Source organism: Vicia villosa, linkage group LG4 (assembly GCF_029867415.1).
Source record: "Vicia villosa cultivar HV-30 ecotype Madison, WI linkage group LG4, Vvil1.0, whole genome shotgun sequence".
NCBI classification, from domain to species: domain Eukaryota; kingdom Viridiplantae; phylum Streptophyta; class Magnoliopsida; order Fabales; family Fabaceae; genus Vicia; species Vicia villosa.
In genome coordinates, this window is record NC_081183.1 from 178,582,624 (window position 1) to 178,606,978 (window position 24,355).

General features: G+C 38.3%; 1 protein-coding gene across 1 annotated transcript; it reads right to left on the reverse strand.

The window, feature by feature from the left end:
- Positions 1-13,151: 13,151 nt before the first annotated feature.
- LOC131596164 (indole-3-pyruvate monooxygenase YUCCA6-like) lies at positions 13,152-17,980 on the reverse strand. The gene is made up of 4 exons (XM_058868745.1): positions 16,906-17,980; positions 14,831-15,079; positions 14,488-14,610; positions 13,152-14,128 (listed from the first exon to the last, which is right to left on the reverse strand). The coding sequence occupies exons 1-4, from the start codon at positions 17,620-17,622 to the stop codon at positions 13,910-13,912; spliced, it is 1,308 nt and encodes a 435-aa protein (XP_058724728.1). The 5' UTR covers positions 17,623-17,980; the 3' UTR covers positions 13,152-13,909.
- Positions 17,981-24,355: the final 6,375 nt, after the last annotated feature.

Sequence of the window (24,355 nt, forward strand, 5' to 3'; positions counted from 1 at the left end):
CACGAGGACCGGACGAGTGGCCACCATCAACGCCGATATTGAAGCAGCCAGAAGAATCTTCGACGCTTCCGTCAAAGGATTAGAACTGATCGCTCCGCCGACCAGCTCCAACAAAAAGCCAAGGGCCGAAGACAAGCATCCTCGAGAAGATCAGCATCAGACAACCAACTTCAGCTCGGTCGACCTGGACGCCCGGTTTGCAGAAGAAGAACAGAAGACTGGGGAAGAGTCGAGATCTAAATCACCTCACCCCTTCCGACCAGTTCCGGACGGAGATTTCGAGCTGGTCCCCTTGGGCGAAAACCCTGACAAAGCAGTGAAAATCGGCAAGGGGATCCCAGACCTTCCGAGGAAGCAGCTCATAGCCTGTCTTCGAGCCAATGCTGATCTGTTCGCTTGGAGCGCCGCGGAAATGCCCGGACTCGACCCTGAGGTCGCCTGCCACCACCTCTCCATCAATCCAGCCGCAAAGGCCGTAGTTCAACGTAGGCGTCGGTAGTCTCCCGAGAAAGCGGAGGCTGCCGAGAAAGCTGTAAAAGACCTCTTAAAGGCAAATTTTATTTCCGAGGCCAAGTATTCAACTTGGCTCTCAAACGTTGTACTTGTTAAGAAATCTAATGGAAAATGGAGAATGTGTGTTGATTATACTGATGTTAACCGGGCATGTCCAAAAGACGCCTATCCGTTACCAAACATTGATAGACTGGTCGACAACTCGGCCGGCTATAAATTATTATCTTTTATGGATGCTTATTCAGGTTACAACCAGATCCCGATGGCGAGGAGCGACAAGCAGTACACGGCGTTCATGACCGAGTCAGGCAATTACTACTACAACGTAATGCCCTTCGGTCTCAAAAACGCGGGCTCCACGTATCAACGGATGATGAACAAAGTGTTCCAAGGGGAGATCGGCGACACCCTCGAGGTATACATGGACGATATGATCGTCAAGTCTCGAGGGGACACCGACCACACCTCCCATCTCGAGCGCGTATTCGAGCGGGCCAGATCCTGCAAGATGCGCTTCAACCCGGAGAAATGCACATTCGGCGTCCGAGCGGGAAAATTCCTCGGTTTCTATCTGACCGAACGGGGAATAGAAGCCAACCCGGATAAATGTCGAGCATTCTCCGAGCTCCCTACCCCCAACAATAAAAAATCCATCCAAGTATTAAACGGGATGCTCACTGCGCTATCACGTTTCGTCGCGAAATCCGCCCAGCACGCCCTCCCTTTCTTTAAACTGCTACGCAAAGAAGCAGCCTTTGAGTGGTCCGAAGAGTGCGAGCAAGCACTAGCACACCTCAAATAAGTACTTTCCTCGCCGCCCGTCCTTTCTCGACCCGACGACAACGAACCTCTGTACCTTTACCTGGCCGTCTCAAACGAAGCAGTCAGCGCGGCTTTGATCCGAGAAACCGTAGACGGGCAAAAACCTGTGTATTTTACCAGCAAGGCCCTACAGGGACCCGAGGTACGATACCAACAGATCGAGAAAGTCGCCATGGCCCTAGTAATAGCGGCCAGGAGGCTACGATACTACTTCCTCGCTCACACAATCTTCGTTCGGACGGATCAACCCATCAAACAACTCCTCAGCCGACCAGACATGGCCGGCAGAATGTTAAGATGGTCCCTCGAGCTTTCGGAATTCGACGTACAGTATGAGAACAGGAAGGCGTTAAAAGCTCAGGCGCTGGCGGACTTCGTAGCCGAAATGACTTCTATCACCGACTCACCCTACGCAACTAAAGACAAGTGGACCATCTACGTAGATGGCGCCTCAAGCAGCTCGGGCAGCGGGGCTGGCATTATCTTGGAAAACGGCGAGGGTCTTATCATAGAAGTATCCTTAGTCCTCTCCTTCAGCACGTCAAACAACCAGGCCGAGTATGAAGCCCTCCTCGCTGGACTGCGACTCGCAGAGGACATAGGAGCACGAGAAGTCAAGATCTACACTGATTCCCAACTCGTCGCATCTCATATCAGCGGCGAGTACCAAGCCAAAAACGACGTACTCGCCGAATATCTCACGCTCGTCAAAGATAAGATGAAAAAATTCGCCAAAGCGGAAGTTGAGCATATTCCCCGAGAACACAATTCGCGCGCCGACATACTGTCCAAACTTGCGAGCACGAGAAAGAAAGGGGGAAACAAATCCGTTATCCAAGAAATTCTGCCCAGGCCAAGTGTGGGCGAAAACGCGCGAGCTCCACAGATATTCGCCATCGGGGACGACCAATGCTGGATGACCCCAGTGTACAACTTCCTCACAAAAGACGAGCTCCCCGCCGACGCGAAAGAAGCCTCAACAATTAAGAGACGAGCGTGCTCATACACTATCCTCGAAAGCAAGCTATACCGACGAGGTTTCTCCATCCCCCTCCTTAAATGCATCGACGCCTCGCAAGCATTAGAGGTACTCCAGGAACTCCATGATGGAATCAACGGCCAGCACCTCGGTGGACGATCACTAGCTAGGAAAGCCCTCAGAGCCGGCTATTATTGGCCGACCATGCAGCAGGACGCCAAAGAGTACGTCAAGAAATGCGACAAATGCCAGCGTCACGCCGACATGCACCTGGCACCCCCGAACGAGCTCAAATCTCTCTCCTCACCTTGGCCTTTCTCTACGTGGGGAATGGACCTCCTCGGACCTTTCCCGGTCGGCTCCTACCAAAACAAATACCTGGTGGTCGCTGTAGATTACTTCACAAAATGGATAGAGGCTGAAGCACTCGCTAAAATCACATCCCAAAACGTACTCCGATTCTACAAGAGGAACATACTCGCTCGATTCGGGGTACCACAGGCGATAATAACCGACAACGGCACCCAGTTCACGGACAGAAAATTCCAGGAATTCGTGGCCAAACTCGGGACAAAGCAGCACTTCACTTCAGTCGAGCACCCCCAAACCAACGGACAGGCCGAAGCCGCCAACCGGGTCATCCTCCGTGGATTGAAGAGAAGGCTGGGCGAGGCGAAGAAAGCTTGGGTCGAAGAGCTACACAACGTCCTCTGGGCATACAGGACGACCCCGCATTCAACCACGGGCGAAACACCATTCAGGCTAACCTATGGCACAGAGGCCGTGATCCCCGTGGAGATCCGAGAACCGTCTCGTCGGACTGAGTCACCTCTAGAGGAAGAGCTCAACGACGAAGCCATGAGAGAAGAGCTCGACATGGTCGAGGAGATCCGAACAGGATCCTCCCTGCGAGAAGCGAAATTGAAACAACAAATAGCGTTAAGACATGACACCAAAGTCGTCAAGCGCTCCTTCGAAGTCGGAGACTTAGTGCTCCGTAGGAACATGAAAGATTCACGCGAAGGCAAACTAGCCCCAAACTGGGAAGGTCCGTACCGAGTGTACGATAAAACCGAAAACGGTGCGTATTACCTCGAGAACCTTCTCGGCGAAAAACTAGCTCGACCTTGGAATGCTGAAAAACTCAGACGCTACTACAGTTAGAAACAACCTAACACTACCCGGCCGCTCGTGACGAACACGAGGAAGATACGGGCGAGGACTCGCGCCATGGTACAAGCGCGTATGCTCCACGACAGCTTCAGTCGGATAACCCTACTAGGAGGCAAAGCCGACTACACGGCGGGCCTTACACACAGACCCTCCGCGGAAGTACCTGCACGGCAGAACCCCAGCTCGCGATGGGATCGTTCACGCCGCGAGCACCTGGCCCCGACCGCGGCCTCGCGCTCGCTTATAGCGCACACCTGCTCTGCGCACCCGGACCGTTCCCCACACGCCCGGGCCATAAACCTCGGTCGAGCACAAACGTAAATCAAGCATAAACACAAAACATACATCAGATAAGCACAAATAAACATTGGAGCATAAAACTATTAAAAACCGACCAAATTGGCCGGAGATATCCAAATATTACAAAAAATTATCCGGGCATCACCCAACTAGCTACCTTGGCACGCAGGCCACAAAATACTGGCACGCAGGCCACAAAACATCGGCACGCAGGCCAAAACAATGAAAGACTGATCAAACATCGCCATCTTCGTCCTCGGCACCCTCGTCCTCACCCTGGGGTTCATCCTCATCTTCCCAGTCCTCGAACTCCGGGTTCGGTTCAATTCGCCCATCCACGACCTTATGGTATGGACCAATGCCCTTCGTCACCAAACGCGGGTTGAGGACCTTCAGCTGATCCACCGCAGCTTTAAAACCGACCCCCAAGGTAGCTACACAGTCGACCTCCAGCTCCCTCACCTTGCCCAGAAGCTGAGGACGTGTCACCAAGGCTTTCTCGTCCTCATCTTCCTCGGCAGCAGGGAGATGAGCCCTCTCCAACTCGGCAATTCTCTCGCGGAGCCTTTTTCCCTCGGCCTCCAAGTCCGCAACCTTGTTGCGCTCTTTGACGAGATCCTCCACTATCCCGCTCTGGACCTCATACTTGTCCTTGTACTGTTCGAACTCGTGCTCCAGCCCATCGTACTTGATCTGAAGAGCATCGTAGTCCTTCTGAGGACAGACATTCTGAGCGTTAAGAGCCAAGGCCAAGGCGGCCACCCTCATCATCCCTTTGAGGTCCTCGGACAAATCCTTGTCTCTAGTCACCCTGTCCCGCTTGACGATGTGCCTCACCTCCTCCCGCTCGAGGAGAACATTTTTCTTTGAGAAGATCCCCCTATACAGGGTACAAGAAGGCAGCACAATGTCCTCCTCGGAGGGGTTGTCGATGATAAGAGGGCGAAACTCCCCGGTCCCGTCATTCTTTTGTTTCTTTCCGGCCGGAGAACCACGCGAGCTCGTCCCGACTGACAAGGGAGAGCCACTGTCGGGGACACTCGCGGCAGCCGCCTTGACCTCCTCGACCCGCGATCGCTTCCCAGACACTTTGGCGGCCCCCTTGTTCTTGGCCCGCATCTTCGTAACTTTGTCGTGCAAGTCGGCCATTTTTCCTGCAAAATAAAGAGTTAGAACCAAAAAGGTGTTGTTTGAGCAAATAATAGTTATCTCACCTAACAAAATCATAGCGTCCCCGTAACTTCCGCACTCGAGGACAGCTTTGGTGTTGATGTGCCGAGGCTCCAGCATAGGGCCTCCGTCCTCCTCGAATAGGGGATCCCCGTTTGGATATGTACATATTGCCGGTCTAAACCCGTCCACAAAAGAAGCGAGCCGCTGATACCCCCCTGTATCGCGCTCGTTGAGATCCTCGTCCCGGAAAATGTAATAGTCAGTCCCACGCTCGAAATGGTCAGGTTGCCACTCTAACGGGAACCGAGCAGCTGGGCCCACTCTCCTCACCCCATCCTCAATATACTCGCGCTCCTCGAACAAATGACTCTCAGCATCAGGAGTGAGCGGCTTAACTATAAAATACCGGTTCTTGAAGTGCTTGACAGAGTCCTGGTAAATAGCGAACAGCTTCTTCGGCTGCTTAAACGACACCCAACTCCACTTGCCGTCGTCCCGATCACGCAACCTCTGCAAATGAAAAATTCTAAAGAAAAGGGGCAGAGTTGCTTCGACCTCCAAATACCCGCACACGATCTCAAAGGCCCTTAAGAACGCCAAAGCGTTGGGATGAAGCTGAGACGGGCAGAGCCGCAACCAACTGAAGACACTCCGTTGCAAATGAGTGAACGGGAGACGAAGACCAGCCTCCTTAAAGACGAACTCATACATCGCGAAACGGGGGCCGGGAAATCGCGAGCAGACCCTCTAGTGAGATTTGGGCACAAAGGCCCCCCAAGAAGGCTCCTCGTCTTCGTCAAGGTCCTCGATGACGTTAAAGGCTTCTTTGAGGTGACTCGTGAAGCGCGATGCAATCATCCTCGGCTCTACTGCCACCCATTCTTCAAGTGCCCTAGGGGAAGTCTCTACGACGGGAACGTCATCTTGCGCGCCAACAGCTTCCTCCCCATCTGAAATGTCGAAGACGACATCATCCTTGTTCTCGTCGGCCATTTACCTGAAAAGCAGAGGAAACCGTGAATTCGACTGGTCAAATCCACCCTTCCACCGCAAGTCAAGTGAAAGGGCGAGGAAAAGGGACGAGGAGAACTCCCCCAATCATCAAATGGCCGACGAGCTAAAGGGTTCTCCGAATATATACGCCGCACGCAACGGAGGTCGGCAAATTCATGCCCTCACCAAGACGTGCAACCCCCACTGCCCGTGGCCTTCATACCACTCGTTAGTAATCCTAAAAGCTGGACGTCTCATTCAAACGTTCTAGCCCCATTCACTCAAAACTCACTCGGCAAACGCACGAGAAAAACGGTGTATCTTCTAGGCTTACTCGGCTAATTAATAAACCTTCCTCGTCACGCTCATCAACCATGCTCGCCTCACCCAAAACTAATGCATAAAACTTAAATAAAAACATGAAGGAGACGAAGAACTTACTTGGAGGAAGCGAAGAAGATATGAACGAAGCGAGGAGAAGAGCAGTGAGCGGATCTTGAAGGCTTGGGAAATGTTAAGTACTAAATGAGTGACCTCCTCACTCCTTATATAGGGAAAGAAGGCCAAAGGGTGTCATGATGGCCTAGGCAGCCTAGGAGACGCCATCATTGCCTACACCCCAAAGACGGCCCCCTCCACGAAAAGCTGCCACGCGTCCCAAGGATCTTGAGAACTCCAAAAGACGCCGTCTACTTTCGTCCCTAGAAACGGCGCAATAATAATTACTGCCTGTACAGCTGACACCTGTCAATCACGCTAATGAGTGACAACCAATAAGGTTAAAAACCAAGACAACGGGCGACCGACCTAAACCCCCGAGGAGCCCATGATCTGGAACCGTGCTCGGCTAAACCTCCTCGTTAAAGTCATCACCCTTATTAGGCTAATGACTTGGGGGGCTCCTGTTCTGGTCTGGGCCGAGCAGGCCCAACCCTTGATTACCAGCCGAGCAGGCCCACTTCCCTTGGGCCCAATTACTGAACAGATAGGAGCTGCCAGTCGCGAGGACCCTGGCCGAGCAGGCCCGAACTGTTGGGCCTGCGTACTAGATAACCGTCAAGGAGTTATCCACGCACGAAGATCACGCGTCACGTCCCAGCGAAGGATTCGGTCAACCATCTCCGAACCCTACGCTATGTGCATCCAGAACGTGAGTCTCCTGCTGACTCAGCCCTAGCATGGGACGTTCTGGCAGTTCCCTAGCACGTGGGCCTCCAGTTGGATTTGGCCCAATTAGGGAACCTTGGCCCAGCGCTGGGGGCTATAAATACCCTCTTTCACTAGAGGGTCAGGTATTCTATTCTCAACTCTAAACCTCATTCTCTGATAGCTACTGACTTAAGCATCGGAGAACCTTGCAGGTACCCCCCCATCTTGCTCTTCAAGCCAGACATTACGCCTTGACGATTCTTCTGATCAGGTACGATCACGTGTCATGAAAAATGGGTCACATTTCCTCTCGGTTGAATATCTAATTGAGGAGAATAATTTATCATTTTTTCTTCTACACTTGCAATATCCATCCTAGAGATTATTTTCACTTCTTTAAATTTTAAAATTTTTAATCTTAATATTTTCATTGTAAATATTTATCACTCACAACGTAGCATTCAAGATTTATATTTGTGGACTTTATATGGATTACTAATGTTTGTTGTGAATACATGAGTTGAAAATGTCTTGAGTGTTGTTAATCAATACATGGACGACAAAGATTTATTTATAATCAAAAGTAAGTCAATTTTTTCATCAGATATTTATGAACACCGAGGTAAAAAGTTATTTCTATTTTAATGAAAAATATAATAAAATAAAATAAATAATAACTTTTCTCCTCAATTTTAAGGCTACTCGAAAGAATAGATCACTCCTACTACAACACCAAAAAAAAAAAGTCATAACCTGTAAAATCTATCACATCAAGATTTTTACCATCCATTATTTTCTTTTTGGGTTACAAGATTCCTAAGTATGATTAAAAATATATTTTTCAATATTGTCAACCAAGGAAAGAATTAAATCGATTAATTTTTTTCTTTGATCACAACATTGAAAAATTATCCCCAAATATAAAAATAAATTGCAAAAGGTAGAATCAACAACAACACCATTCTGTGAGATGGATTGCAAGAGCAGAAAATTATTTTGTTCAAGGTTGATAAACAACAACAACAACAACACACAAACTTGAAAGATTCATAACTAATTAAGAAATTTTAAATATTTTTCTGTCATGCAATCCATCTTATAGAATGATGTTTACAAGTTTAAGTGGCAACATATAAGTTAGCTTAGAGTAAAAAATTAATGAACAAATGCTTTTATAGAATTTCTTTTAGTAATCTTTCCCTTTGGTTGGTAGATTACTCGAAGGAATAGATGATTTAATATTTAAATAAAAAACAGAATAACGTCATTATAAAAGAAATAAAACATAAATTGCCGTTGCTGGGATTTGAAACATGTCCCTTAGTTAATTTATCTCTCAGTTTTTAGCAGCAGCCGAGGGATTAGATTGATTTTTTTAATAAAAAAAGCGTGTCGCGCCTAGGTTTTATACCTCGGTTATTTGTTGGGTGAGGTGAAAGTTTGTCATAAAATATATTATTTATAGTAGTGCATAATGATAGATTCATAATCTTTCAAACATTATTGATGGGGTTTGAGCACTTGCCTTGCCATTTTTTTGTTTGTAAAATAGAACCTACGACCTCATACAACAATAACCAATTTTTATTCCACTAAGTGAGATCAACTACATGAATCACAAATTATACTATAATGTTCTATCAAAGACCATGTTTCTATCTCATTCGTTAATTTCAAGGTGTTTCTTAATAGTTTCTCGTATAATTTTTCTAATTCTCCCTCTATCTCTAGTTGTCTGAGTTCTCCATTTGATCTACTATCCTTACAATTTAATCTATTGATCTTCTCTCTATACGTCCAAACCACCTAAGCCTATTTCCCGCCATCTTTTCTATTATAGGTGCTACCCTTGATACTCTTTAGTATGGTCATTCCTAATCTTGTATGTTCTATTTTTACCATACATTCAACACAACATGCTCATCTCTAATACAATCATTTTTTTCTTGTGCTGATTCTTAACTGCCCAACATTTTGTTACGTACAACATCATATGTCTTACCAAAGAGGCCCTCCTAAATTTCAACTACTCAATTTAAGTTTGATAGATTATCTATCCTTCTATTTCTCAATCGTTTTGTAATAAGGGTCAAAGACATTAAACCGCGTGACTTATGTTATGATCTCCAACATTCACCTATAGGTTTTAAACGCTTCTTCTATTGCTAACTTTATATTCCATATACTTCATCTTATTTTTACTTAGGAAAAAGCCATACATTTTTAAGATTCATCTCCAAGTCTCCAAACTCTTTTTTAAATAAATCTTCTACTCTCAAAATAGGACTATATCATTTGTAAAAAAATATACATGTCAGCGCTATCCCTTGGATGTGTTATGTAAGTACATCCAAAATTAAAGTAAAAATTTTAGGGCTTAGGGATGAACTTTGGCCAAATCCTATTGTTATTAGAAATTTGTTTGTCTCTCTACCATGTGACCACACACTAGTTGATAAAATATCTCCAGACACTTTATCATAAGTCTTCTTCAAGTCAACGAAAATTAAGTGTAAGTCTTGTTAATCCATTAGATACTACTCCATCACACATCGTAGTAAATAAATCATTTTCATGGTCAACCTCCCAAGCATAAAAATAAATTGATGATCAGTAACTTAAGTCTCTTTCTTTAATATTCATTCAACCACCTTTTCCCATAACTTTATGGTTTGACTCATAAGTTTAATAAGGGTCAAAGACATTAAACCGCGTGACTTATGTTATGATCTCCAACATTCACCTATAGGTTTTAAACGCTTCTTCTATTGCTAACTTTATATTCTATATACTTCATCTTATTTTTACTTAGGAAAAAACCATACATTTTTAAGAATCATCTCCAAGTCTCCAAACTCTCTTTTAAATAAATCTTCTACTCTCAAAATAGGACTATATCATTTGCAAAAAAATATACATGTCAGTGCTATCCCTTGGATGTGTTATGTGAGTACATCCAAAATTAAAGTAAAAATTTTAGGGCTTGGGGATGAACTTTGGCCAAATCCTACTGTTATTAGAAATTTGTTTGTCTCTCTACCATGTGACCACACACTAATTGATAAAATATCTCCAGACACTTTATCATAAGTCTTATTCAAGTCAACGAAAATTAAGTGTAAGTCTTGTTAATCCATTAGATACTACTCCATCACACATCATAGTAAATAAATCATTTTCATGGTCAACCCCCCAAGCATAAAAATAAATTGATGATCAATAACTTAAGTCTTTTTCTTTAATATTAATTCAACCACCTTTTTCCATAATTTTATGGTTTGACTCATAAATTTAATACCCATATATTTTTCACAATTGTGTATACTACTTTGTTCTTATAGATTGGAACTAAAGTGTTTATTCTTCATTTATCCAACATTTTCTTTGACCTCACAATTTTGGTTAAAATGTTTGGTGAGTTCCTCAATACCTCTATCTCCATGAATTTTCCATACTTCAATAGATATGTTGTCCGGCCAAACAACCTTAGTACCTTACTATTACTTATCATTTTTAATGCTTATTTTATCTTATGTTTTTGAATTTGATGATAGTAATTATAGTTTTAATCATCTTCCCTAATATAGAGCCTATTAGATTCCCGTGTGATATCATATCATCATTAAATATATTTTAAAAATACTTCTCCCACGTATCATTTATTTTCTTTAGTTGAACCAACATTTCTTCTTCATCTTTAACATCCTTCACTTGATCCAAATATCTTATATTTTTTCTATTGCTGGTAAGAGTAGAATTTTTTTGAAATTTTTCTTTTTGTTTTCTTTGTACGATTTATCATTAAGGTCTCTAAAGGGAACCTTTATGGCATACTAGTAACATTAATAATGCTAAGTATTTTTTTGTGCAACTCTTATAAAAGCTTATTTATAGAGTGAATCACAGAGTTACTCTCTATTCTAGAAGTATATAATTTTGAATCAAACCATGTAAATAAATATGATGTGTTTGTTCCTCTTTTTCATTTATCGTGTGCTTTAATTTGATTGTGTTCACTCTATACAAAAAATTATTATTATTTCATGAAATTATTTAATCTTTAGTTGCCACTGTTATTTGCTTCGCTATTACTCTTGTTAGTTTGAACAAGATTTAAAATTCACCGAAATACTTTTAATTATCTACGAACAAAGTTCTCACAATGACTCAAAAAGATTTAAATTTAGATATTTATGTAATTTGAATTAAAATTTTAACAACATGACCAACCTATGTTGTAATATACAGTAATTTCTTGCTATTGATTTATCTTTGTTCTCTTTCTAAAATTTACCAAAAAGGAAGAAACAATAATTGATTAATACCTATTCTCCCCCCTGTCATATGAACGTTTTTTGAAAAACTCCCCTGCAAAATTTTTTTTGCATGAATTCCCCTAACATTTGAAGATTCTCTCATTTTTTACCTTCATCACATCCAATCATAAAAAAAATGGTTGATGTGGGAATTAAGCTCATGCCTTTCACATTACAAGCTGCACCGCCCCACCACTAGGCCAGTTGATTTGTTTGTTAATATATCCACACCAACTTTATTTATCTCTTATTTGGTATTCTCATTGCTCTTTTGCAAAATGGCGCACAAGTAAGTCATTATTTCATCTCTTACCCCTTCAATGCCCTTGTAAAACTAACATAATCATTAACTGAACAACAATTGCCTATTCAATTCAGAAAAACAACAATAAAACAAATCAAACAGAAACCATTCAGATGAAGAACAAACAATTGTAAATTAAAAAACTAACCTAAAAATGGTACCGGCGAAGTCCATGTTTGATACCCCATTTAAACTATCCATGACAGTGACCATTACACTATTCACCGACGTAAACATCACCACCAAAAAAATCTACAAATTTCAATCCCATGTCTCAAACCCTTCCTATATTGTCCATGATACATACTTCATCTAGCCCACATTTCAACACCAAACCCATCATACTTCCCATCAACCCAATCCCCTTCAAATCTCCCACTCATATGAAAATGATAAACACTACTCCCTAAACACTTCCCCTTATGTAATTCACCCTCATAAACATCACTGTTACTGTAAACCTGAACCCAAGATCCATAATTTATGCTCTTTAACTCCTCATGCTTTGACCTGATTGACCATATAACAGGTTGATGAGAATTGGTTGAAGCAAGACTTTTAGTAAACGACTATGTGAAGAATAATCGAATAAAGGGTAAACGAGAGAGTGCTAGGTTGATAGAAACAAAAAGCGCAGACAACAAAATGAACACCAAAATGAAATTTAGAAGAGTTGATTGTGAAATGAGAAAGTAGAAAGAGGTTAAGGAAAGGAAGATGATGAAATGCAAACGAGTTAGAATCTTGAGAGTTGTGAACTTTGAGGTAAAGGGTGAAGTGTTTTGATTGGTTTTGTGTGGTGTTTCAGATGGAGAAGATGAGTTATTAGTGTGTCGTGAAAAATGGGTTATTGGTGTGCCATTTTGCAAAAAAGCAATGAGAGTATCGAATAAGAGATAAATAAAGTTGGTGTGAATATATTAACAAACAAATTAATTGGCCCAGTGGTGGGGCGCTGCAACTTGTAATGTGAAAGGCATGGGTTCAACTCCCATACACCATTTTGGTCATGACCTAACTCATGCATTCATGTCATTGTTACTGTTCAAAAGGTGGCAAGAAAGAAGCTTCTATGGCAAAGGGTTCCTGATAAAAAGGTGGATCTGAGGTCTAATTGTGTGGCTTTGTCTTTATTGAAGTTTCCTGGAATTAGGGTGTCATAACCTCTAATTCAAGGCATTGATTGAAGGGTACAAGCTTGCAAATCGTCTGGTCTCCAAATCAGGGTTTCTGACCAAAGCCAATGCAATTGACTTTTTGATCAACATTTAATCAGGAGTTGACTTTTGAGTATGAATAATATGGTTGCCTTGAGGAAATTTTCAGTGGATTTTACTGATCGAAAGACCTTGTTCTTATTCGTTTTAGGTTTGCTGGCGTTCCTTTCCTTTTAGGATAGATATGTTAGTGGCGACTCTGTTGTTTATTTTTCGCGAGCGTGCGAGATATTAACCCAACAATAATTAAAAAGACAAAGCATTAACAATTGTAAAGAGGCAAGAAAAGACCATAAAAACTCTATTCTTTTAAGTTAAAAACTATGAAAATATAGGTATAACCACATTACATAATACACATTCACTCTTGATGATTATCTCCTCAACCTCTCACTCATTTTTGGCCACTTTATTTCTTTTACTCTATACCTATATAGCAAAAAGTTGCAATATACAAAATGCAAACGTCCCTCTCCTTACAAACCACAAGAAAATTAATAAAATAAAAACCATAATCCTACTCTTCTTCAATTTCAATGTCACATATTCTCAAAGTAAGGCTTATAGTTCAATCTATGAATAGGACACACCCAAAGGAAACATTTTCTCACCATTCTAATATTTTGCCAACTTTTTTATTTTCTATGGATAGCTAGGAGGAGCACCACCCTTGATAGCATTATGCACATATGTAATGGCACAACAAAATTCCTCCATCACCATTTTAGTTTAATCATATCTTTCTTGTATTCCAAAAAAAGAGTGATGATAATTCAGAGCTCGGCCGAAAAATCAACATGTCTGAACAAAAATGATTTGACCTATAATTCAAACAGATTTTTCAAACTCTTCACGTTTCACCCTTAATCCGAACTCATAAACCTCTTGAACTCGACCACTTTCTTCTTCCATCACCATTTATGTATATATGTAATTGACTTTAATACAACATCTAGTTTGTTATAATCGATCATGACTTGGATTGTGGCAATAGAGCAAAAGCAAAAGTATGCTTAGCCTCAGATTTCCAACACCATTCAATATCTTGAGCTATATTTTTTGCATCCATAGATGCACCAAGAAGTCCACGTTTGGTGAAACCAACAGCATAGAGGCCATTTTCACCTTTCCATCCATTAGGAAATGGCTTCCTAGGGTATCCATCTTTCTTAGAGAACATATCCTCATCCTGCACATATACCATTTCGATTATTTAGTATCATTACTATCTTTTTTCTTGCTTTATATCATTTTCAAAATTCAGATAGAAAGATAGCCTCTTTAAATTTATTCCATTCCTTTTAAAATAAAAAAGTTTAGCACATGTTGATGCATACTATTAAAGTCAAATAAAACAAAAGAAATAATGCCCTAAAATTTGTTTTAATTTTTTTTAATTTTAAAATATTGATTTTTAGAAATTATTGGTTTATAAAAATATTAACTAATTTATTAATATTACTATATAAATATAAATAAATATTATCGTCCGAAATTAAATTTTAACAATAAAATACAATGCATTTAATATGGTTTATGATTAAATACCTTTAGCCAATAAGGTACATTACTTTTGTAACCAGTTGCCAATATGATGGCATCAAAATTTTCTATCTTTCCATCAACAAATTCCACTGTGTAACGTTTTAACCTCTTGATTCCTGGATGTACCTGAATCAAATAAACAATTTAATAAAAAATAATTAATTGAAATTATATAACCTTAATAAAGTATATATGATTTGATTGAAAACTTATAATGTTGGAAAATCTTTCAACACTAACTAAACTAATTTCAAGGTGACACTAAAATCTTTTTTTGACTCAAAGTGACACTAAATCAAAATCTTGAGGATTAAAAAAAGATTGAACTTGATTTGATAGAAAGTACCTTAATGTCTCCTCTTTTAATCTTGGCAAGGGCACCCACATCTAGGACCGGTGTCTTTCCAGACAATTTTTTGAGTTCAAGGGGTCCCACACGGGGCCGAACCAAACCGAATCGCGCCGTGTCGCCGAGCAATAGCCAGGACATGATGAGAAGGATGCAATCCACAAGCTGCATAGGCAGCCACTTGAGCAACCACATGGACAGCCCAAAAGTTGATTTTCCCAGCATATCTCTTGGTAGGATGTGTACCTTTAATCAAACCAAAGAAAAAAGTAGTATCATGAGATTATTTTCTTACATAATTTGATTACACTTTTCTTTAATAAAATCACAGAAAAAGAGAATTTCTGTTAAATATTTTTTTTTATAGTTATACAGAAACATTCAATTTCAGAGGCCCAACTGAACAAGTTCAAATTTGCAACATCTAATTTATTTATGGCTTAAATATACTTTTCGTCCCTGTAAGTTAGCGTGTTTTTGATTTTCGTCCCTGTAAGTTATTTTTTTGGGTTTTAGTCCTTATATTTCAGTTTCGCGTTTGTTTTAGTCCCTAAAATCAAAATCCGTAGGAAATTTCACAAGAAAATCCGCAGGTAACCTGCAGATTTTCCTGCGGATTTTGGCTTTAGGGACTAAACCTCAAGCAAAAAGTAAGATATAGGGACTAAAACCCAAAAATATAACTTACAGGGACGAAAATAAAAAACACGCTAACTTACATGGACGAAAAATGTATTTAAGCCTTTATTTATTTTTAAAAGGTGAAATTCTAAACACTAGACAACTAAATCAAAAAGCATAAGAAAGAGAAAAAATATTCCTATTATTTAAAATGAATTTAAAATTATATCATAATCAATTTTAAATTAGTTTTAAATTTCGCTATGACTGCAAGCTAGGTTACAAAATTAAGTGTTATTTTCACATTATTAAGGAAACAACTCGACCTCGACTATGACTAGACATAAGATTTAGTTTTGGAGTTGCCCTGATGTTTTCCATCATAATAGTTTCATTCCAAACACACAAAAAAAGTGATAGGGAAAAATAAGAAAAAGTAAAAGGTGGGAGCTTATGTGGGGAGTTTTTGGCCCTTGGTAGGTCTTAATTGTTTGGTGGCCATGCTCCATTTGTAATGATAATAGGGAAAGAGTTCTCTTTCTTTTGCAAAGAACATCATGGGAATGAAAAAAGGAGGGAAAAAACAAAGCATAAGGGTCATCTTCTATCCCATGCTAGGCATGATTGAGAGTCCAAAAAAAGTGAAATATAAGTGCTTTTTATGATACTAGTGCTAAAAAATGAATTATTCAAAATACTTTTGATTTGGTTCTAAATTAACTATCAATTGTGCTTGTAGCCACTACATGAAACTATGAGTAATTTACTTGAAGTAATGATAAGTTAGAAGAAAAAAAACTTTGATGATGAGTTTTACTTGCATATTATATTTTACAATAAGTTAGTACCTTAGTGCACAAGTAAGTTAAATCTTGCATCATACATAAGTTAATTTCTACCATTTAATCAAAAAAACTAATTAGTAGTGCAACTTCATTTTTGAGAATGAATTTATAAAAGTTTACAACTTCAATGTTCCTTAATTTGAACAATGAAGTTACTAATATTGAATGCATTTTTTAAAAATAAAACAAAATAAAAATCAACTCATGCATAACAACTCATCTATATCCCAAATTTGATAAAAGCTCATAAAAAAGAACAAAATAGATAAAAAGAAGAAAAAAAAGAAGTGAATGTCTTGTTAGTATGCTTAAATTAGTTTTGTTCATGTTAAATCATGAATCCCAAAATTGGAATGGTGTTCAAGCTTTTAACCATATATAAAAACAACTTTATAGCATTTTTGGTATACGCTAATTATCATAATCATATATAAGAATTTGAATTATCTACCAGCAAAATACTGCAGCAGTTGAAAAAACCATTAAATTTAATGGTCTATACAGCTGCTGCAACATTTTGTATAGATAGAAAACCCGTATTTGAGTTTTCGAAACAATAAAAGTAAAAAGAGTAAGATTAATAGAGAAATATTTATGAGAACTTACTGAATCTCTAACCACAATAGAAGGAGCAGCATCATGATTACAAAGATCCAAACAAATTTCCATACCAGAATTCCCACATCCAACAACCAAAACTTTCTTCCCTCTAAACTCCTCACCACTTTTATACAAACTAGTATGCTTTATACTACCTCCAAACTCACCAACTCCTTCCATCTCCGGCACCACCGCCTCTGCATTCTCCCCCGTCGCAACGATCAACCACCGACAAACAAACTCGGTAACCATCCCTCCTTTCCCCTCACTCCTCACCCTCCAAAATCCAAGTGTACCATCAAACTCAGCATGCTTCACTGTCTCATTGAACCAAGGCCTAATATCGAATTTCTCCGAGTAATTTTCCAAATACTCTATGAACTGTTGTTTTGTTGGATATGTTGGGAAACCAGAAGGGAATTTCATCAATGGAAGCTCGCAAACTTGTTTCGGTAAATGAAGACGAAGTCGGTCGTAGGTTTTTAGTTTCCATAGTGAGGCTATGCAGTTTGATCTTTCTAGTATTAAGCTTGGAACACCTTTTTGTTTTAGGTATGCTGCTACTGCCAGTCCTGAAGGTCCTGCTCCTACTATCAATGGACCTGGAATCCATAAACATCTTTCTTTCGAAGAAGTTGAATTGATGTTGTTTTTGTTCATTTTCTCTATGAATAAAGGATCATTGGCTTGTTTTCCTTCTATTTCTCTCAGGTAAGAGTCCATCTTGAAAATACGAATCGAAACGACAGAGGCTGACGCCGACGCTGACTGATATATTAAACAAATAGAGTTTAAGAATGAAATGGACAAAGACAAAATGAATGTCTTTAAATATTGAGTTTATGTTTCGTTTTGGATTTTTGTTGTGTGCTTGAAAACTTCAGGTTGAGTTTCAAGAGAAAAAGCTCTGTTTTGAGGATTGGTTCAATTGTGAAATATGAAAATTTCTTTTTGTGAGTTTGTGTGAGTGTTGTTTTCAATGGAAGAGAGTTATTAAAGAGAAGGATGAGCACTAACTATGAGGCTAAATCAGCATTGATCACAGAGAGGGACTCTGAAGAATAATTGTAATATCTCTTGGTATCACTCTGCACACACACATATATATATATATATATATATATATATATATATATATATATATATATATATATATATATATATATAGTTTTGTTTTTGTTGAGGTTATATGCAAGTGGTAAAATGAAAAATAACACTACTTGGTAGGTCTTACAATTATGGTTTAATTGTATTTTTTGTGGTGCCACTTGGTATCACATGTAATTTTGGTCCCACGCTAAAATTGTGTGAAATATCTCTTTTTCACTAATTTCAGTCATGTATGTCACAAATTTTAATAGTAATCCGGTTGCAACTAAGATTAGTCTGCATCACATGCATTGTTTGTTGAAACAAAATGGATATTTTAGTAGTTTTTTTAGTTGGGGATATTTTAGTAGAGTTGGAAATGCAATTAAGCTTTTAATATTATTAAGATAAGAATGATGGTTAGAAATAATAGGTTCTCAATTGAAATTCTCATTGTAATCATTGATTGAAGGAAAAATTACATAATAGGTTGGTCAGTTAATTTTTTTTATATATGCAATCGATTTCTTTACTGACAAATATAAAGAAGGAAAAATTACATAATAGGTTGGTCAGTTAATTTTTTTTTCATAATAATAATTTGGGGTGTGTTTGTTTTATGGATTTGAATTTTATTTTTAGAAATGTGTGAAGTTGGAAATCATATTCTAAAGTTTGTTTAAGTTTTTTTAAATTATACCTGAGTATCTTTTATTCATGAGAATATGATTTACTCATGAATTTGATCTTTTTTATTCCCATGTAAAAGGGTGGGAATCTTAGATTCCCATGAGAATAAGAGATAACCACCCATAACCTTACACTTTAAACTAATTTAACTCTTTTATATTTTAAAAAAAAAAAAATAAATTAAATATATTTTAAATATTCCAAGGAACTCCAATTAATTACCAAACACAGAAATAAAATTTCCAGTAATATTGTTCCAGGGAATAATATTCCTGGGATTATAAATTTAATCCTTTAAACAAACACACCCTTGGTCGTTTAAGTTGCTCATCATGTGCACAATTATCTTTTTTTAACAAAGTGAATGTGCTAATTGTGGATGCAATTATCTTGTATGTAAGATTTAATAGCATTGGGATCTCTAGTGGAAATTAGTGTCCTATTTGGATCAAGAAACCCAAATAGTTCACTGACATTCTTAGAGATACAAATGCCATGTAGATATCTGAAATGTTGAAACAAATGTTAATTTATAAATGATACATAGAAAAAAAATGATTAAAAATAGAATATGATACTTACGAGCACCATAGAGACAAGATAGATGTGGAGATCCATTTAACACCAGAAATTAATTCATCAAGGTCTCGCCTATCAATATAAACTGATAATTCACTTGTTTCATGAACCAAGTCTAGTGATATGGAATCTTCCTTGAAATCTTCAATCTTTTTAAGGTAATCTTCAGAAACAATGCTGTTTTTTTATCTCTTCTTCGGCCTTGCATTCTGCTTCACCTTCCTGTTTCAGAAGAGATTTATAATAAGAAGCAGTAGTTTAGAGCAAGAGCACACAATGTTAAGCACACAACTAGCCAAGTATAGTAACATACTTGGTTACTATACTGTTATTAAGATAATATTTAGTTACTTAATTACTCCAAATAAATTTCCTTAAACTAAATGAAATAAATAAAATACGAGGTAAATTCATGTTCTATGAATTTAGATTCTGTGTTATCTTTATATATAGAATCTCTGTGTCAAAATATTTTCATACAAAAAATAACTGGTGAAGCAACTAGCAGTGGCAACCATGGATACTCTCACACTTTCTTTGGGTTTTTTCTCTCTCTTTTTGTTCCTCTTCCTTCTAAACAGATCCACTCACAAACATTCTAAGCTTAACCATGTACCAGGTATATATATGTTATGTATAATTCAGTGACTCATTTGATTTTGTTGTATTGTATGAATGAATTGTTAGGTGAATGATGAAAGTGTGTTTTGGTGTTTGCAGTGGTTCCAGGCTTGCCAGTGATTGGGAATCTGCTGCAATTGAAAGAGAAGAAACCTCACAAGACATTCACAAGGCATTTCAAAGAGAACAAAAAACAGAACACACATTTCATACTAAGTAAAATTCCATACTTCACAACACACACAGGGAAGCCTTTTTCATGATCATGATCATGACCCCTACCTACATCCACTTCTAAAAAAAAGGGCCTGTAACAACTCATACTCACAGATCTCACAGATTTTAATGCATACACAACTAACAAACACACATGCAAAGGACAAAAAAACTCACTAAAGTAAGAATATGAACTAAAGAACTGAGAGCTAATTGAATAGAAAAATTTTACTAAAAGTCTGAACCACTTAAGATAAAACGCAGAAAACACGAGGTACCTCTTTAGTACTCTTAGGGCGGAGTTCTAATTGCATCTCTCGAAGGAGTTTCATTTCTTTTTGGAGCTTAGCTCTCTCATCATCCATCTCAATTTTCATGTGTTTTTGGAGCTCTATTATTTGTTTTTGGAGCTCTTTCTGTAATCTATCTTGATAATCATCATTTAGCTTTTGCACTAAGGCTTGAAGGTCATCTTGTGTGACACCTTTTAAGGTGGAGTTTGAACTTTTTCCAAAGTACTTCTTAAAGCCCACACCCCTAGGAACAGTGCGGATCCGACCGGGACGTTCACTTGACCCAAGCGCAGTAGTTAATATGTCTTCCCGTTCTTCAAATTGAATATCGCCTTGCGTACTCTTTTTCACTAAATCACCCTAAAATGTTAAAATACATACACATGATATAAAATGAATATTAAGTTATAAATGAAATTGAAATTTAGAAAGAAATTTTTAATACTTACAACCACGGAAGCTACTAAGTTTGTTGCCTCAGATGTAAAATCTCCAGATGGCCTCTGCTGAGCCATCAACCACACCTCATGTCGTTCTAGTTTTGGAGGATCATTCATTAAATTTTCATCACCATTGGCTCCTTCAATGATTTTTTTACTCCTCTCTTCCATTATCTTTTCCCTAAGCTTCTCATAACCACCCCGAGAGAAAATATGAGGATGGAGATTCTTTGATGCATGAACCTTTCCTTTTTGCCTTTTCTCCTATTACAAATAAATCACATTAAATTAAGTGTCAACAACCAAATTAATTTAGATAACATAAAAAAATCTATAAATTTAACTAACTTGGAATTCTTTTGTTTTTCGAGTTTGGACAAACAACTCCCAATCTGCTGGGTCGATGAACTTATACTTTTCAAATGGCGCTGTATTGCCATCCTTATCGTCTTCCCCAAATATATAAACATTAGATAGCAATGTCTTAAATTGCTTCATCCGTTCCCCCATATATACAAACCAATGCTTCTTAAATTTCTTATTATCTTCATCATCGGGTGGGGGGGGGGGGGGGGGGGGGGGGGGCAGGTGAACTTAGCCTACAAAGCATTAGAAGTGTTAGTAATTGAAGCAATTATAGATAATAAATTATTAAGAATTAATTACAATTACATACCGTGATATCATTCCATATCGCTTTCTTCAAGTTTTCGGGTAGCTTTTTCCATTTCTCTTCATTTATACTAACCTTGCTACGTGCAACGAATGACAAATAACTCTTGAACTTCGCAACATACTGACCAATAGGTTGGAAAGTATCCCGATCAAAATCAATCTCATATCTCTCACCATCACGAAGTTTGGCAATGAAACGTAACAATGATGCCACACCTTTAGTCTTCTTTGTTTTTGGAGAAGAGCTAGATGGTTTAGCCACGATGCCTATGTAGAGAGAAAAACAGATTCGGGTACAAATTCAAGAAAGAAAGAAAATGTCAAAATAATTACCATGATTTTATTTTACTAACATTTTTGAAGTACTATGTTAAATCCTTATAGAAAACCAACAAATTGGATGTAATGTGTCTGCACTAACTCTGCATTTGAATCAAAGCATTTGAATATAACTCTGCTTGGAATACAGTACAGCAGCTCAGTTATGAGATGAGATGGTTCACATTCAAAGCATTTGAATACTGACTCTCTGTCATACCCCAAAATTTGCCCACATTATTCCTTCTATTCAAATTCAAATCAAAATACAAAGCTCATAGATACATTCTCCTATACAAAGGCTCTAAAATAGGGTTTGATTTATTCAAAGGGAAATCACTGAATCAATGGCTTCAAGATCTATTCCCACATTTTTTATCATTTTTATTTTTTATTTATTTGAATTTCAGACTATTAAAAGGCAAATAAATTGAATAAAAATATGAAACAAAAGAAACAAATGTGGGTTCTATTTTTAATCATCTATGATCCCTAAGCCCAGTCACATTCTCTTCCTCTAATTATTTTATTTATTTTATTTTTGAATTAATTTAAATTCAATTTAAAATTAAAATAAAATAAAATGCTAAGACAAGGTACAAGGCATGGGCTTGATGTCCAAGTTTCTCAAGAATCAATATAGGCACATCAGGTTGAAAAACGTGGATATGGGCATGGGATTGAACAACTTTGGAAAGATTACATTTGATTTACAATCAAATATTTTTCAATCATTGCAGTATATTTCAACACAAATTGTTAACCTAATGAGACTCTGCTATAAAAACACAGGACCTGTAGATTAAAGAGGGGAGGAATTGACTGCAGCCGAAATCCTATTCCAAGCTAAAAAAAAACGCAAACTCGAGTGCCATGGCAAATTGATTTTGAGGCGCATTCGAGATCTCCCACGCATCAAGGAAGATCCCTCACACTCTCCTGAAGTTAATCACGTCCTCACTTTTAGCCAACACGTTCAGAATCAAGGGATATCGCTCACGGTTTGTGTGAATTTTTTGTTATCGGCTTCACCGATTCATGCGTGATAAATATAGTTTAAATGCATATTTGTGTTCCTTAAAATGTTGCGAACCTCTCTGTGTGTTTTAATTGAAGCTTGAGTGCAGGTTCAACCTTTCACCATTGTTAGGTTTTACAGCTTCGAATTGGGTTTTTTAGGTTGAAGCAAAATTAGCCAAAATCGGCGGTGCCTTCATGTTCAGGCGGCCTTCTATGGTCGATTCGGGATCTTATTCTGAGTTTATTGACCATGTTTTGCGAGCTTGAATGTTGCAGGTCTGTTGCTACAGGGCCAAAACCGTTGCCATAACTAGGTGGTTCGCGAGGAAGAAGATAGAACAGGCCCAGGCGCGGAAGCGTTTCTCTTTTAAATTTCAAAAGGAGTTTTGTTTCTTTAATATTAATTATGTGCAATCCATTAACAGCGAAGACAAGGTGGCTCAGTGGAGGGAACGCGGATCCTGTAAACGTAAAGGCATGGGATCGATCCACGCTCCCTGCGTATATTTTAATTGATTTTCTTGCCTGCTCTTGATGATGAATCCTGTGCCCTCGTCCCACGCGCGTTTAGGGTGGACCCTCGCTACATGGCCATCAGATCTCTTAAGAGCACGATCCAACGTATCAGAAGTGCAGTCACACCATGGACACTCACCTAGCCACAACACCGGATTATATTTAAGTTCCTTTTCTTTCCTTTTTCTTCTTTTATTTTTATTTATTATTATTTGTTATTTATTTTTTTAATCTTTAATCTATTTTCTTTTCTCTATTCTTTTTCTTATTATTATTTTAAAAAAAAATTTGTTTTAAACATGTTATTTATTTATTAAATAAATATTTTTATGGCCCTTTAATTTATTTAATCGAATTTTCGATTATATATATATATATATATATATATATATATATATATTTATATACATTAATTTAGTCACTTTACATGTTTAACCCATGACTTTAAAACCTGATTTTATTTTGGCATAATAATTAATCACTGTTATCAACTGTTGAACCCTAAATAAAGGTTTACGAAGATCATGCCTACACTGAAATATTTATTCTCTGTGTCTTTCAGGATTAATCAAAATTCTTCCGACTACGCGCCATGCCAATCAAAAAGCTAAGTTCCGACTCTTTTTCTTAAATTTAATTTTTATTAATTGTTACATTTGCCTTATAGGTTCAACTAGGGTTTACTTCATCTGTTAAAGAATTCCGCCTATACTCACCGCTATTATTTTCTGTTTAATTTTCAGATGATCCGAGTCAATCAAGGTTCGAGGAAGACCAAGGGCGGAGATCAAGATAATTAAATTAATTAATTATATTTCTTGTTTTCTGTTTTAATTCCCCATTCCCGCAGGTGTTTATTGTAATAGCGTAGGATTTTTATTTTCCTGCCTTTAATTTCTGCTCATTTTAAACTGCGTGGTTAGTAAATTAGGGAGTGCAAGACTATTAATCAAACGTTAGATCACTAACTATACAAGATAAAATATTTGAACTGGACCA

Bases quoted from the DNA above. Each gene is read 5' to 3' on its own strand.
- LOC131596164 (XM_058868745.1), bottom strand. From the start codon at position 17,622: ATGGACTCTTACCTGAGAGAAATAGAAGGAAAACAAGCCAATGATCCT. The intron at 14,611-14,830 runs GTACTTTCTATC...TATTTGATTCAG, and splicing joins TTAAAAGAGGAGACATTAAG to GTACATCCAGGAATCAAGAG. The intron at 14,129-14,487 runs GTATTTAATCAT...GTATATGTGCAG, and splicing joins ATGTACCTTATTGGCTAAAG to GATGAGGATATGTTCTCTAA.